Below are 17706 nucleotides of genomic sequence, written 5' to 3' on the forward strand. Positions count from 1 at the left end.
GGAAGTCGTTGGTGGTCACATGGTTCTGGTTGTAGTTCTTCTTCAAAGTGGTTCCGACGTCGTTGTTGTCAAACGAGTGGGCTTTACAAATCAGCAGTCTTTATAATCATAGTTTATATGCATTATTATGCACGATTCTTATCCGTTTCTAAGGTAGGCTGTTGCTAGCTGCGTGCACTGCCTTGAAGGCTACGTCTATTCGTTGTATTGGTAGCCCACATAGTTAGATTCATTCTATGAATTCAGAGTTAGAAGTGAACATCGATCTCTCGTGAGGAGACTGGGATCTGATCATCATCATGTCTGGGTTCAGCGCTGAACTCATAGACTATCTGGAGGGAAGGATCACGTTTGAGGAGTTCGACAAAAGGAGAGAAGAACGAGAGACGAAGGTACTGTGTATTCCGGGGGGTCCCCGGACCCCCCACTCCCTAGCTAAATGATAGGAACCAAATTTACCCTATGGGTCTCTTGTAACTCTGTTCCATTTGTACACTTTCAGAGTTAAACTAACGTATAGATTTTACCATAGGCTATTACAGCCTACAGTCAATTGGGGTCTCAGAGATAGAAATATGACATTAAATGGGGGTCCATAGCCATGCATGTCAAAGTGGGGGGCATTGAAATTAAAACGGTTGAATTAGCACAGCTAGAACCGTAAAAAATCTTCTCTTATGGGGGTCCCTGGCATATCTTTTCAAATGGGGGTCTGCAGGCTAATAAGTGTCAATGTGGGGGTCCTTGACATGGAAGATTTTGAGAACCACTGCAGTGTGATACCATAAGGTACAGTACAGTACAGTCAGTGTGATGACATACCGTGAAGTACAGTATGACCATGGTCAACATGACAGTCAGATACAGTATGTTTCCGTGCTAAGTATGATGGTAACATGAAGAAGGTACAGCAGGGGTCTTCAACGTTTTCAGGCCAGGGACCCCCAAACTGATGGGGAGATGGAGCAGGGACCCCCTACCACCTCGTAGGGTGGGGGGGTCGGGGCTACGACATATTTTTTATTTTAAACATGTACAAGTTACAGCGAGCAGGGTGGGCCGTACCACTACCATTTCTAAACATACTACTTATTAACTGAGAACAATCTGTCAATTGCATAGTAATCATGTATTCAAGCTATTCAAAATGGATAGAATCATGATTTATTTTTTAACATAAATGTGAAAAAAAAAAAAAAAAAAAACATTTTTTGAAATCTTTTTTTTTTTTTTTTACCAATAATTTCGCGGACCCCCTGCAGTACCTCCGTGGACCCCCTAGGGGTCGCGGACCCCCTGTTGAAGACCCCTGAGGTACAGTGTGCAGTGATGTTACTAGGTTTTCAATGTAATGGGTCCCGGGACCCACAGGTGGTCATTCAAATGGGTCCCAGAAAAGTTTTATGAGTCCTCAATACAATGTTTTCGAGCGCTGTGAGCTTGTAGATCGGCTATTTTCAAAATGTTTGCCTATTTCTTATATTTATTTTACAATTTGGCTAATGTTTGAACTTAGAACTAGGATTTCTAAATACACTAAGCTACAGACACCCATTTAATTATATTTATATCACTGGGACCCCAATTTATATTAAATGTTAAAATACTAGAGTACAAATGGAACAGGTCCATTTGGTTCCATTTGTTCACCGAGTTACAGACCCATAAAGTTCTATTTGGTTCCTAACTATCATTTATCTGGGGACCCCCTGGAACTCCCTCAAGGACCCAGGAGCCCACTTTGAGAACCACTAGTGAAAATAGTTTTTAGCTGTTCCAGGTTTAACTGATAATAAATCTTTACAGTGTTTATCTTACACAATACATTAAAAAACAAATTAAACTATCTAAACTAATATAGCAACTTAAGTAGAAGAAGTAAATTATTTTAACATGGACTCCAATGGAGGCGCATCCCCGGGACCCCAGGACCATGACATGAATGAGTCCCTGGGCGACTTGAATGAGTTTTTGATGCGGGATGCGCACGTAATGACATCACTGAGTGTGATACACTGTACTATAAGTGTTTTGCCATTTGCATTGCATGGCAGGCACACTTAATTAGACAGTGTAATTTGACTCATTTCAGTCCCACTGTCCTCGAACATCTCTCTCTCTCTCTCTCTCATTTCTTTTCTATTTCAAAATGCTTTATAGGCACAATAAAACATGTTTTAACCTACATAAAACAAGTCACAAGAGAATAGCATACATCCTAATGGATAACAAGCAATGTAGTAATTATGAAAACAAGCGAGTAACAATCAGTGAGACAATAACAGTGATATGCAGCAGTTAATAGTGACTTACTGAATTAAAGTCATATTTCACATAACATTGTGTGATTAATTCTCCAGTTTGCGTCTGTCTGTCTGTCTGTCTGTCTGTCTGTCTGTCTGTCTGTCTGTCTCTCTCTCTCTCTCTCTCTCTCTCTCTCTTTCTATTTCAAAATGCTTTATAGGCACAATAAAATATGTTTTAATCTACATAAAACAAGTCACAAGTGAATAGCATACATCCTATAATGAATAACAAGCAATATAGCAATAATGAAAACAAGTGAGCAACAAACAATGAGACACAATGATAACAGTGATATGCATCAGTTAATAGTGACTTACTGAATTAAAGTCTCTCTCTCTCTCTCTCTCTCTCTCTCTCTCTCTCTCTCTCTCTCTCTCTCTCTCTCTCTCTCTCTCTCTCTCTCTCTCTCTCTCTGGTGGCAGGAATCAAAGAGACAGTCTTCAGGTAATGAGGATGGGCAGGATGGGCAGGATGGGCAGGATGGGGAGGAGGCTGATGCTCAACCCACGACCTCTGGCCAAAGCCTGGGGATAACAGGTAAGCACTAACCAGTCCCCCTGGCTTTGGAGGATTGTGTGTTTATGTGTGTTTATTTGCACTGTACTTGATGAGTTACTTTTCCATCTATGGCCAAATCTTCACCTGTTTGGTGAACCTTCCCCCCAGAATAGGGAAACTGGGTTTCAACTCAAGTGGTTTGACACCAAGTATAAAGTTATTTTCAGTGAGTTCTGAATGAACTTCTGATGGAAATGGATATTGCTCCGTGACCTAGCCTACCGTATCTCAGGATGTGCATATTTACGTTGCTAATGTAAGATTCTAAAAATTAACAGTGTAATTCAGGGGTGCCATGTATGAAAAAGTTATTTACTGGGGTGCCCTGAGTCAAAAAAGTTTGAAAACACCTGTTCTAGGCTGAAAATCTCCTATTAACCTCTTGAGTGCCTGAACTAACCTCACAGGTGTGGTATCATTAGTGGTTGAGTGGTATCTTTTTACTACATTTTAATAAATGTTAATAACCCCCACATTTATGTTTGTGTGTGTGTGTGTGTGTGTGTGTGTGTGTGTGTGTGTGTGTGTGTGTGTGTGTGTGTGTGTGTGTGTGTGTCAGTCATTACAATACATTGTGGTGAACACTAGATGGAGGTGTCTCACCTCAGAATGGACACTGGTTGTGGGGTGATGGGAGGAGATACGAGGTTTCATGAGGAAGTGCTTGTACCTGTGCTTGAACTTGAATTGTTTTGGAAGTAAAGATCAGAGACTCCCATACTCCGTCTGCTCGTCTCATTTCACTCACTTCCACAGTGGTGACCTTGACGCTTAGTTTAAGAACATGAACGGAGAGAACGTTGCTCCTGTCGTGGCTCCGGCCGTGTATGCGGCGACAATCAAGTTGCCTGAGTTTTGGCAACATGATCCTGCCCCGTGGTTTCAACATATTGAAGCACAGTTTCACCTCCGAGGAATCACGGTGGATGACACCAAGTATTACCATGTCGTCGCCGCGTTGGATTCCTCAACCACCCGCCGCGTCATGGGTTTCCTGAGGGAGCCGCCAGCAGACGGAAAATACAACGCTCTCAAAGTGCAGCTGCTGCGTCTGTTCCAGCTATCCGATGAGGAGCGCGCAGATCGCCTGCTGTCACTCAACGGATTGGGAGACAGTAAACCTACTGAACTAATGGAGAACATGCTGGCACTTTTGGGTTCAGGTGACACTACGTTTCTCTTTATACAACTGTTCCTGCGGCAACTCCCGACTCCAGTGCGCACGGCTCTGGCCATCTCTCCTCTCGTGCGCACCAAGGATTTCCGTGGATTAGCGGAGGAAGCGGACAGGATACTGCTGGCCTCTCGCCAGTACGTTGCGGCTGCTGTCTCGGATCCAGCGGTGGCTGCTGTGTCGGAGCGCAGGGAACAGACGCGGAGGGATGATGACAGCGGACTGTGTTATTATCATCGCCGTTTTGGCACCAAAGCAAAGCGCTGTGTTCCACCATGCTGTTTTGGTAACCAGGGAAACGCCAGAGCCGGCGCTCGTTAGCGGCTATGAGCGCTGGCGTCATCAATGAGCTGCTGTTTATTGAGGACACGTTTTCTGGTCGGCGCCTGCTGGTGGATTCGGGCGCGCAGAGGAGCATCCTACCTGCATCTGCCGCGGACACGTTGGGAAGCGCACATGGACCACCGCTGGATGCGGCTAATGGAACTGCCATCCGTACATTTTGTACTAGGTATGTGACTGTGTGTTTCAATGGGCATCAGTTTAGCTGGGACTTTATTGTTGCTTCCGTGTCCGTGCCAATACTGGGGGCCGATTTTTTGTGTGCTCATAGACTTTTAGTTGACGTTGCAAACCGGCGGCTCATTGACTCTGTGTCATTTGGCACATACCCGTGCACACTGGGGGGGCCCGGGCCGCCTGCCCTGGCCAATATGCTCGCCACAGGGGATTTGTACCAGCGTCTACTTGCCGAGTTCCCTGCTCTGACAGTCCCCACCTTCTCTGCCGCTGTCGCCAAGCATGGCGTGGAACATTATATCCCCACGGTGGGGCCGCCAGTTTTTGCACGGGCGCGCCGCTTGGATGCTGCTAAACTGGCAATAGCCAGGGAGGAGTTCGCCACGATGGAGCGGCTCGGCATTGTGCGCCGTTCCAACAGTCCCTGGGCCTCCCCTCTCCACATGGTCCCCAAGGCGGACGGGAAGTGGCGTCCGTGTGGTGATTTTCGTCGACTAAATAATATCACCACACATGACCGCTACCCGGTTCCACATATCCAGGACTTCTCCGTCCACCTGGCAGGGGCCACCATCTTCTCTAAGATCGATTTGGTGCGTGGTTATCACCAGGTGCCGGTCCACCCGCTCGACGTGCCCAAGACTGCTGTCATCACCCCGTTTGGACTGTTTGAGTTCTTGCGGATGCCATTCGGCCTTAAAGGGGCAGCGCAGACTTTCCAGCGGCTCATGGATTCTGTGCTGCGTGGAATGTCCTTTTTGTTCGTCTACCTCGATGACATCCTAGTGGCCAGCACATCTGCAGAAGAACATCTGGGGCATCTGCGACAACTGTTCCAGAGGCTCAACGAGCATGGACTTATTGTGAACCCGGCCAAATGTCAGTTTGGCCTGCTGGCCATTGATTTCTTAGGCCACCATGTCTCTCCCCAGGGGGCTGTTCCTCTGCCTGCCAAAGTGGAGGCGATTGCTGATTTTCCCCGCCCCCTCACCACCAAGCCTCTCCAGGAGTTCTTAGGGATGGTTAATTTCTATAATCGGTTCATATCCCACGCGGCTCACTTGATGAGCCCCCTGTATGAGGCGCTGAAAGGGAAGAAAGACAACGACGATGTCGACTGGTCCCCGGAGCGGATCAGGGCATTCGAGGACTCCAAGGCGGCCCTTGCCAGCGCTGCCATGCTGGCACACCCGTCTCCTGCGGCTCCCATAGCACTTACAACTGATGCCTCCGATTATGCAGTGGGGGCGGTGTGTGAGCAGTGGGTGTCGGGCGCCTGGCAGCCTCTGGCCTTCTTCAGTAAGAAGCTGCGGGACAACGAGAGGAAGTACAGCACGTTCGACAGGGAGCTCCTGGCCCTTTTCCTCGCCATACGTCATTTCAGGTTCCTGTTGGAGGGCCGGGAGTTCACTGTGTTTGTTGACCACAAGCCCTTGACTTTTGCCATGGCCAAGACCACAGAGCCGTGGTCAGGGCGTCAACAGCGTCAACTTTCTGCTATATCGGAGTTCACTACAGACATTCAGCATGTGGCCGGCAAAAACAATCAGGTGGCGGACTGCCTCTCCCGCCGGGCACACGTCAGCCCTGTGCACTTGGGCATTGATTATGCAGTTATGGCAGCTGACCAGCTCACCGACACAGACCTTCAGGCGTACAGGACAGCTGTGACCGGGCTACGACTGGAGGATGTGGCGTTCCACGACAGCGGCGCCACCCTCCTCTGCGACGTCTCCACTGGCCAGCCACGCCCCATGGTTCCAACGGACTGGCGCCGCCGGGTGTTTGATGCCATACACTCCCTTTCACACCCGGGGGTAAAGGCGTCTGTGAAGCTGGTGGGGGCCAAGTTCGTTTGGCCAGGCCTTAGGAAGGACGTCAGGGCCTGGGCGGCCTCCTGCGTGGCGTGTCAGCGGGCCAAGATACACCGTCACACCAAGGCCCCCCTGGAGCCGTTCCTCATCCCTGAGAGGCGGTTCGACCATGTCCATGTGGACCTAGTTGGCCCACTTCCCCCGTCCCAGGGTTTCACGCACCTCCTCACCATGGTGGACAGGACCACCAGGTGGCCGGAGGTGGTTCCCCTGTCATCTACAACGACTGCGGAGGTGGCTCGGGCGCTCATCTCCAGCTGGGTGACCCGGTTCGGCACGCCGTTGGACCTGACGTCGGACCGGGGATCTCAGTTCACTTCCGAGCTGTGGAGCGTGGTGGCTGAGAGACTATGTGTGAAACTCCACCGTACCACGGCCTATAACCCAAAAGCTAATGGGATGTGTGAGCGTTTTCACCGCTCTATGAAGGCTGCTCTCCGGGCCACTCTCACTGACAGCAATTGGATCGACCGTCTGCCGTGGGTCCTGTTGGGGCTGCGTTCGGCCCCAAAAGAAGACCTGCAGGCCTCTTCAGCAGAGCTCGTCTTTGGTCAGCCGCTGAGGGTCCCTGGGGAGTTCCTCCCGGGTTCCTCGACCCCGTGGTCCTCTACAGCTCATCGGTCTGCCTGCCAGGATGCAGCGAGAGCCTTTGCTCCAGTACCCACACATCACTGCCTTCCCCAATCTTACATTCCGAAGGACCTGATGGCTGCCAGCTATGTATTCATCCGCCATGATGCTCACCGCTCTCCGCTGCAGGCTCCCTACGACGGGCCCTTCCGGGTCCTGGAGGCAGGCCCAAAGACTTTTGTGGTGGACATGGGGGGGAATAAGGAGCAGATATCAGTCGATCGGCTCAAGCCTGCTCACGTGATCCCAGACGAGCCGGTGGAGTTGGCTCAGCCCCCACGTCGCGGCCGGCCACCCAAGTCTGCCCCTGTCTCATGCTCTCCATCCATGGAGGCCCCTACCCTTCCGCGTCGGAGGCGGGGACGCCCCCCTGCCCTGACCCCTGCCCTTTCCACGTTGCCTGTGAAGTACAGTAGTTTTGGCCGGGTTGTCAGACCTCCTAAAAAAGACTATTGACACTGGGTGTAGTATTGTTTTGGGGGGTTGGTAAAATGTTTAATGTGTTCCATGTAATGCCAATTCTGAGCGTTCTGGGGGGGCCTGTGTGGTGAACACTAGATGGAGGTGTCTCACCTCAGAATGGACACTGGTTGTGGGGTGATGGGAGGAGATACGAGGTTTCATGAGGAAGTGCTTGTACCTGTGCTTGAACTTGAATTGTTTTGGAAGTAAAGATCAGAGACTCCCATACTCCGTCTGCTCGTCTCATTTCACTCACTTCCACAACATCTGATTAAATCTTTGGCCAACCAAATGACTAAATTGTAACTTCTCTTCTCCCTTTCTCTTCCCTCTGATATTCTTTACGCTTCGCTTCTCTATTCTTTCCATCTCTTCTCTATTCTTTCCATCTCTTCTCTATCATTATTTTTATTTTTTCTCTTTTCTACCCTAGGCAACGTGGAGGAGGGAGTCAGCCCTGTGGTCCAGCTGGCCTTCGCCTCCATGTTGGAAGACAGAATGCACCACCAGCCGTCTTCTTCGGAAGAGGAGGGGGACAACGAGTCGGACTCCATGAGCTACGTTGACGACGAAAAGGACGAGGACTATAAGGAGAAGGAGGTGGCGTGCAGGCCCAAGAGGCAGAGTGGGAGAAGCAGGAGAAAGAAGAAGAAGAAGGAGGACACAGATGAGGAGGAGGAGGTATTGACTAAAACAACTAAAAATGGGACTGGCTTTCAAAATAGTCAATGCAAACCTGCCCTGAACCCCCACAGTGCCCGCATACCTGACCAAACACTTAAAAACACTTAAGCCTTGCCTTTCATTTCAGTGATTTTCTGAATGGGCGAGTCTGAACGGTACTTTTTTAAAATCGGGCCCTTGTTTATGTCACAGAGGGGCTTATTTCCTATTGGGCCCCCTAGAGAATCTGAAATGGCTTGGAATTAGAGACAGACAGAACATGAAATTTAAATATCCAAGTGGTTGTTTAGGCTACAACCTGTATAAAACCGTATTATGGACCAATATTTATATAAAATATATATTTTGAAAAGCATGGTGGGGCCCCTTTAACACTCGGGTGACTGAAAACAATCACTTCTTCTCTGACTGCATTTATCTGTCGAAATGACCTGTAATTATCTCCCCCTTTTGGGCCAAAGAGTAAGTAGGACTTCACACCTCCTCCCCTGCTGCCAGCGGGGGTTCTATTGTCTTCTAATAGAACCCCCGCTGGCAGCAGGGGAGGAGGTGTTGCTCTCCTGGGCAGAAAGGGAGAGAATTTTACCTGTCAATTTGACTGGTAAATGCAGTCAGAGTGGTATAAATGTATATTATTTCACACTTAGGAAACGTTTCAGAAGGGAAAAGAACGAGATCATATGTCTTGAATATTTAGGAAAAGTCATGGAAGGGGAAATTTCTGAGACCTTCACGGGGAGAGTTATTGCACTTTGCGATCTCAAAATTGGTCAAAATGACCGGTTAGTCACCCATATGTTAAAAGTGACTTCTGTACATTATGGTGTTGTTCATTGTGACTAATACAATATTCAATCAATCAATCAAGGAGGAGGTGTCTGAGAAGGAGGAGGGAGCTGAGAAGCCGAGCGTGGGGGACGTGTTCGCCCTGGAGATGGAGCTGAACCGCGAGAACAGGAAGATGCAGAAGGTGAGGAGCAGAGTGGATGCTGTTGGCGAGGTTAAAGGACAACTCCGCCCTAAATAACATCTAGATCAGGGGTCTTCAACAGGGCGTCCGGGACCCCTAGGGGGTCCTCAGAGTTACCAGAAGGGGTCCTCCAAATCTCCCGATCCTTTTTATATTAACAACTTGAACCCTAGTGGCCATGTTCTGAGAACTGTAGCCAAAAATAGCCGATGTACAAGCTTGCAGCGCGAGGCGTTGTGAACTTGTAGATCGGCTATTTTCTTTAAACTCACGCAATGAGTGTGTGTGTGTTTGTGTCCAGGAGCGTCGTCACCGCAGCAAGCTGCCCCGGGCTCTGCGGGGCCTGATGGGTGAAGCCAACATCCGCTATGCCCGAGGAGACAAGGACGATGCCATCCTGATGTGCATGGAGATTATCAGGCAGGGTAAGGAACTCTGTGTGTGTGTGCGTGTGCGTGCGCGTGCGCGTGTGCGTGTGTGAGTGTGTGTGTGTGTGCGTGCGTGCGCGTGCGTGTTTGACAGTTTTCTTTTTTTCAGTATTTTTGAAAAACATATTTAGATTTTTATTATCGCGAGAACAATGGCTTCCACTTTAACATTGCAACTTTTCAGGAATAGAAAGCCTGCAGTTTCTATTAGCTTGGATTCCCCATTGATGATGTCACTGGTGGATGGATTTGACCCACCCACAGCTCTCCTATGAGACCCAGACTGAGTAGGGAAAGAAATGTGCTATTTTATCATGAACATTAGTGAGGACCTACAGTATATGAAGACAGGTTGAAAAGTGGTGAAGTCCTTGCCTGGTTAATAAACCAGACTCTATCACACACTTCGTTCTACCACCAGGGGGTGGTGTTGAGTGCAGTCTGGTTTTAACCTGGCAAGTGAAGTCCTCCTTTAACTATCATCATCAATATTTAATATCAACGGTCTTTTGCCAGGTGTGTGCTCTGAACAAAACACAAATAACAAGTAAAACTAGAAGCAGTGCTCTTCCGAGCACAGGTCTCCACCAGACCACACAAATCGGCCTGTTATAGCGCCACCATGAGGCTGATTTAAAAAATGTGGGGCAGAGGTTCTAGATTGGCATCCAGGGAGTGTGTGTGCTCAGTTTGGCAGCGATCGGGCCAACGGTGACTGAGATTAGCTGCTCACAAACTGCGAGGACGCACGGACGCACGCACGCACGCACGGACGGACGGACGGACGGACGGACGGACGGACGGACGGACGGACGGACGGACGGACGGACGGAGGGGAAAACGTACTCTCCCTCAGCCTTCGGCTGGTGGAGACAATAATAGCTTTATTTCACATTCACAAATGTAACCAGACGTGCAAGGTAAACAAATGTATTACATTTTTGACCCATTCAGAATGAGACAACTGGGAACAAGGAATCTTGGACATTTTTACTCTGGGAAAATATTCTCGTTTGAGAGTGCTGGGGGGACGTTTATAATCAATTTATGATTGAAGCGGTGGGCCATATAACAAGCAACCTCTGGCAGCAATTTGCCCCCGGGCCACACTTTGGACACCCCCGGCAGAGCCGTTTCTGGGCCCATGGGGGCCCTAAGCATGATTCTGCTATGGGGCCTTCCTGCGGGCGCAGGAAGGCTATATATTTTTATATATATATTAAGGGTGGGGAAGTTAACGCGATATTAACTAATTAACGCAAAATCCTTTTATCGGCGATAATATTTTTAACGTGCGATTAACGCGGTGATTTTTGCCCCCCGGTGCAGTGAGTTTTGAGCCTCGGTGCACCCCGTAGTCAGGAAGTGAATGCAGCCTCAGAGACGCGCAGTAGTAAACAAGAGAGTCACACAGACAGTCACAGTCAGAGCGGTGGAGGTTTTGGAACACAGGCAGGGGCAGACACAGACAGACAACCACGGTTGCACTCATTGGAGACTATTGGACTTCACTCAGTAATCACAGTTCTCTCGAGAACACAGCGCATTATTTTGACGGGGAGTGGAGGCTTCTGTTGCATGGGCTGACTGTTATGAAGACGTTAGCTTCACGTTAGCTTCAGACGTAGCCTACTAGCCTACTAGCCCTGGAACTTGTCTGCCCCAAAGCCTCCACCATGCGTGTAGCCGGAGAGTGTATCATTGAAAATAAAGTCAGCAAACTGCTGATCACTGACAGTGCACACAACATGATCGCAGGGGCCAGGGAACTGGATGGGCATAATGCCTTGTGCCACACATCTTCAGCGAGCTATAGCCTGTAATCTCCAAGCAATACCACCGCAATTTGTGGCGTCGTCACGTTAATGTTAATGTATTGTTAATCTAAGGCTACCAACGAGCCATCACAGTGTCTACATAATAACAGGGTTTATCAAAGTGAAATAGGGGTGCCATAATCGTAACACCAGTCCAGGGTGCGGTGCCTCAGAATACTTTGATAATGTTTCAAATGTAGCCTATCAATATTACTTCAGTTAAACCTAGAGCCTCTATGCTTTGTAAAAGGCTGCACTGTACTTGAGTAATTTTTCCATACACAAACTCTTCACAAAATAGATTACAAGCTCACAACGCATCTTATGTGAGCTTGTAGATCGGCTATTTTTGGTGAATGTTCCACCCAGAATAGGGATGCTGTGGTTAAAGTGATTAAATGCCAAGTAAAAAGTTAATTTATTTCTAATTTGTCCTAATGGAAACGCACATTTTGCCCCAGAATACTTTGATAATATTTAAAATGTAGCCTATCAATATTACTTCAGTTAAACCTAGAGCCTCTATGCTTTGTAAAACGCTGCACTGTACTTGAGTAATTTTTCCATACACAAACTCTTCACAAAATAAAAGATTAAAAGCTCACAACGCATCTTATTGTGAGCTTGTAGATCAGCTGTTTTTGGTGAATGTTCCCCCCAGAATAGGGATGATGTGGTTAAAGTGATTAAATATATAAAAGTTAATTTAAATCTGTCCTAATGGAAACATTTTCTCGAATATTCTGGACAGTAAGCCTATTTCTCATATAGAATTTGAATAAACTAGGTATTTGTCTACCTCCCATGTTGATATGAGTATTATATATCTGTTTAAGGTAGTTTTAGAACAGATAAAAAATATGCGATTAATTTGCGATTAATCGTGATTAATTATGGACAATCGTGCGATTAATTCGATTAAATATTTTAATCGATCCCCAGCCCTAATATATATATATAAAAAAGTATATATAAATGAATAAATACAAAACGACAACAACAGGCAATGTATTTTTGCTATGTTTGATTTGTTCTTTTCTTATTTAAATAAAAAATGAAAACTTCCCCATAGGGGTGCTGTAACACCTGCAGTACCCCTAGTTCCCATGCTGTTCCCACGCTCCTGCACAGTGGCCACTGTGCCAAAACATCACATTCACTTTCTCTTTCAGCGGTGTGGAGATGCGCGGAAGCAAAGAAAGTCACCACAGTTTGATTTGATCATTGCTTAAGTCAATTATGAAGGGATTTTAAAAATTAAAACGTCTCCATATTGCTTGGGAAGTCTACTTCGCAGAGAAACCGTGGCCTTTGCGATTCGCTAATCACCGGGATTTCACATCGCGATTTCGGTTTGAAAACGATTAACCATGCAGCACTAGTTCTTTTCTGCTGAGGAGGGGGCGGTGGGGGGCCTTTTTGGTCGGCGGGGCCCTACGCAGAGTGCGTAGTCTGCGTATACGGCCCGCCGCCGCTGACCCCTGGCCTAGATAAAATCTAACATGATCAGATAAAAGGCTACCAAATCAGCTGCTATAGATTATCTCCCCTAACCTATCCTTTCTGCAGCTCCTCTGGCCTACGAGCCCTTCTCCACGCTGGCCATGATCTACGAGGACAACGAGGACGTGGACAAGGCGCTGCAGTTCGGGCTGATCGCCGCTCACCTCAACCCCTCCGACTGCGAGGAGTGGATCAAGCTGGCGGAGATGTCTCTGGAGCAGGGCAACACGCGCCAGGCTGTGGTGTGCTACGGCAAGGGTAGGTCACAGGCACATCATGCACACTTACTAGTGTTGCCCGATCCCGATCACGTGATCGGATCGGCCGCCGATATGGCCGTTTTTATAAGATCGGAGATCGGGGAAAAAAAATCGGAAAAAAAAAAAAAATATTTTCTGGGAGTACTGAAAGTTACAGGTAAGGTGAATGCGATATGAAATGTAAGCTTACCATAATCACAGTAATCCTTAATCATTTTCAATCATATTCAAGGGCTTTTGGAGAAATGAGACAGACAGAGCACTGCAGATGGAAGGTGATTGTGTCAGACTCTGTGTACAGCTGGCAGCTGATGCCAATAAGTAGTAATTGGCCCCTTGCTAATGGATCAAAGGAAGGCAATTATGTCTCTCTGCACTGTCAACTAGCTCAGTGGTTCTCAACCTGTGGGTCGGGACCCCCAGGGGGGTCCTCAAATTATTTTGGGGGGGTCCCCAGATGATTAACTTAATGTGCAACATTGTTTTCTCTCTCAACAGTAAACAAATCAACATAAAGTTTAAGTGTATAGAGGGTATCTGCACATTTCGAAAGTGAAAAATTAAGGACTTTTTAATACCTCTAAAATGACAAATTAAACATTGGCCAAATTGTCAAATATTAAAGCCAGAAATTGTGAAAATAGCCGATCTACATGCTCACAACTCCTCGCGTTGCGAGGCGTTGTGAGGCGTTGTGAGCATGTAGATCTGCTATTTTCACAATAGAACCGTGTTATACAAAATATACTTCCTCAACTCTTCAGGGTCGGGGGTCCCCAGTTAAAATATGATTATTTTGGGGGTCACGGCCTGAAAAGGTTGAGAACCAAGTGATAGAATGAATAGAATTTTTTTTTCTTCTTAATGCCTTGCCAAAAGATCGGATCGGGAAAGATCGGGATCGAATCGGAAGCAATAATATTTGATCGGTATCGGATCGGGAGCAAAAAAACCCTGATCGGGGCATCCCTAACACTTACAGTAACTCATTTACTGTCTTTTACACATAGACTGTAAGGGGTTAACTGCCGGTCGTCCTTACCTTTTAACGTGGGGACGTGCGTGCACATCGCACACCATCTGTGCACGGATCATGTACCAGGCGTGTGTGGACCCGATCACAGCTTTCAAATAAAAAAATCTGATTGAAAAAAATACCTTTCCAGCGCTGAGCTCCGTCTCCTACTGTTTACACAGAAGCTAACGCTTCCATGGTCCCGCCCCGACTGGATATGGAAACCATATCCTACGCAGACCGGAAATTTCCGGTCACATTTCACTTTTTAATGTTTTATAGCGATTAAAGCATATTAAAGTATCAGGATTATCGGGACCGGCAGAGAGGAACATAGGGATTTTCTCGGGAGTATCGGGAGATGCGGTAAATGAGTTAGTAGTTTACCCCCCAAAAATCCCTTATTCTCTATCAATGTCATCCCATGGAGCCTTGAATTCAGGGAGATTATTTTAAGCCAATAATTTGATAACCGGTTGAGGAGTCTCCGGTAGAAGACTTGCAGAGTCTCCGACTGAGCCTCCTATTGACTGATGATGACCCGGTCTCAGGGGGCCAGTTGTCCCGATTTAAAATGAAACAAACACGGAACTGAAAGTTCCTATGATTGGCCGCTAGTTGCTCTGTTCTGGCACCAGAAGCAACATGTTCTCCATAGGATTCCATTAATTTCTCCCGAACTTTGAATCACCATGATATGCGTTTTGTGAAAATTATGGTCCAATTTATGTTATATATTTGATGTTATAGCAGGGTATGCTTTTAGGAGGGGCTTGTGATCATAGGCTTGTGATAGTTCTTCTTGGTGTGCTTTATTTTCAGCAAGCTCAAGACAATGTCCCATGTATCCCTGCGGTTGCACGTGACCGTTGGCAGCCAATGGCATTCCTTTGGTTCCATTAAAAAAATGATGGCGGCATCCATCCAACGGCCAAAAAAGCCTTATTTGCGCAGCATAGAAACCAATGGCTTTCCACTGTCCATATTTTTTTAAAGTCTATGCCCGGTCATCAAATTATTGGCTCAAGAATGACAAAAACTAAAATAAAAAATCTCCATGAATTCAAGGCTTCATGGGGTGTGTAATTGATCGAAAATAAGTCATTTTGGGGTGAATTACCGATACTCCTTTAAGCCAGAAAATAGCAGCTCTACAAGCTTACAACTACAATGCGCTGTGAGCTTCTAGATCGGCTAATCTTGGCATGGGACTCGATCTTACTCAAATAGTGTGGGGTTTTTTCTCCACTGCTCACAGTCTCATTTCAATCTCTCCACCCTAGGGATGGGACGATAGGAAAATGTCATGTCACGATAAAAAAAAAAAAGAGATTCGGAGTAAAAAGAAATATATATACTGTATCAAGTACGTTATTTACAGGTCCGTTTTACCAATTCTAGAGGGTTTAAGTGGTACCGGATATGCACCTCGGCAAATAAAAGTTGAAATGATCCCAGTGCATGACGGGAGGACGATTTCACAGTAAATTAAATCTCCACGATACGATTATTGTGAGTGATTTTTTTAATCACGATAAACAATAATAGCGATTATCGTCCCATCCCTACTTATATTAGGGATGGAGCTCGGGTCCACTACAAACTCGATAACAAATTTATTGAGTACCCGGTATCAATAAACTTTGGGATTATCAAGCTTGTTATCGAGCATAGCGGCCCATGACGTCATGTTTAAACTACTAAGACAAGAGGCGATCAAGAAATGATTACAGTACTATTCATAATATAAAGTAATTTAACACTTATTGCACACTAATGAATGATTGTTTTAATGATATTTAACGATAATATTTGTTACTTTTGTCAATTGTCATCTTCATAGATGATGGTCAGCCACAAACTCAGTCACAACAACTGGCTGTTCAGAATTTGTTGTCTCTCGTCTTTCCACCAAATATTAGAAAACGCTCAATAGTGGGCTCGATAAAAGCCCGGCTCAATAAGCAGGATCGATAAGGTGCTCATTATCAATACAAATTCAACAAGCTCCTTCCCTATCCCTGCTCCGCCCCGACAGCCATCAAGTACGACCCCACCAACGTGCGCTTCCTGTGGGAGCGCTCCAACCTCTACATGCAGCTGGGAGAGCACAAGCAGTGCATGGACGGCTACCGCCGCATCCTCTCGCTGCTGCCCATGGAGAGCGGACAGGACTTCATCCAGCTGTCCAAAGACATGGCCAAGTGAGGAGGAGGAGGAGGGACACGTAGAGCAGACCTGCGTGAAGTTGGCACCCCATATGATGAAAACATATATAAAAATGGTGTCATTATTTAGTGCTGAATTGTGCCGTGAATTTTGTAATTTGCGCTGGTATCATTTTTGAGATATTCTAAGTTATAGTTTTGCTGAGCCTTGCACCCCCAATTGTTTGTCTCCAAATCGGGAAAAAGGGGTCTCATTCTTTAGTGCTGGATGTGCTCTAATTTGTGCCGTTGAAATCATCAATTTTGTTTTTATATATATTTATATATATACATATTTATATGGTTATGAATTAGCAGATTTAGCAGCATTACAGTGGTATGGCCAGCAGAATGCGATAGAGATAATGGTAGAACATAGGAGCAGAACAGTGGTGTTTTGTAGAATAACTAAGAAGTGATACCAGCTCAAATTATAAAATTTAGGGCACAATTCAGCACTAAAGAATTACACAATTTTTATATGTTTTCATCATATGGGGTGCCAACTTCACAGAGGTGTAGAGCAGGGGTTCCCAAACTTTTTTGTCTCAGGGCACCCTATAAATATATATTTTTTTAATCCGAGGCACCCCTACATTATAATTTTCACTCCCAGCACCTTAAATTTATAGAATATCGTCATTGTCGGGTGGAAACCTTGTATGTCAAAAACCGTTGGTTTTGTATTTATCATCTATAAAATGTGCTAAAATAGTGAATAGTGAAAACACATATAATAGTGAATAGTGAAAACACACAGTGTGCTTGTAGATCGGCTGTTTTCACTAGTTTTGTGCGACAGAGGTTTCTGCCTGACAGTGACGATATTTTAGTGATTATGTTGCGAGAACTGACTGAAAATAACTTTGTACTTCAAGTTTAAAATGACACTAAATATTTCTTCAAGTGTCCAAATAAATTCCAAATATTATCAAATGATCTCGCGGTACCCCTGGACTGCCGTCACGGCACCCCAGGGTGCCCCCTCACCCACTTTGAAAACCCCTGACATAGAGTATACATGTCTTAGAACAGTGGTTCACAACCTTTTCAGGCGGCGACCCCCAAAATAATGATATTTTAACTGGGTACCCCCGCACCCTGACGAGCACTAAGAGTTGAGGCGTTACATTTTGTATAACACGGTTCTATTGTGAAAATCTACATGCTCACAGCGCCTCGCGTTGCGTGGCGTTGTGAGCATGTAGATCTGCTATTGTTCTTTTTTAATTATAAAGTTGTCAAATATGTGATGTCTTTGTATATTTAGGTTACGTGTCATATCTACCATGTGCAAC

General features: G+C 46.3%; 1 protein-coding gene across 1 annotated transcript in view; it reads left to right on the top strand.

Moving 5' to 3' along the window:
• Positions 1-299: 299 nt before the first annotated feature.
• The window catches only part of gtf3c3 (general transcription factor IIIC, polypeptide 3), a gene marked incomplete at its 5' end in the record, with an annotated part of 52167 nt that continues 34760 nt past the window's right edge, over positions 300-17706 (top strand). The window contains 7 exons of the mRNA XM_080720219.1: positions 300-392; positions 2730-2844; positions 7958-8205; positions 9077-9178; positions 9480-9603; positions 12993-13184; positions 16240-16405. Coding sequence (XP_080576345.1) covers positions 300-392; positions 2730-2844; positions 7958-8205; positions 9077-9178; positions 9480-9603; positions 12993-13184; positions 16240-16405 — 1040 coding nt within the window. The remainder of the gene's footprint in view (positions 393-2729; positions 2845-7957; positions 8206-9076; positions 9179-9479; positions 9604-12992; positions 13185-16239; positions 16406-17706) is intronic.

This window comes from Nannobrachium achirus (genome assembly GCF_963921795.1).
Source record: "Nannobrachium achirus genome assembly, chromosome: 24".
In the NCBI taxonomy this organism is placed as follows: Eukaryota; Metazoa; Chordata; class Actinopteri; order Myctophiformes; family Myctophidae; genus Nannobrachium; species Nannobrachium achirus.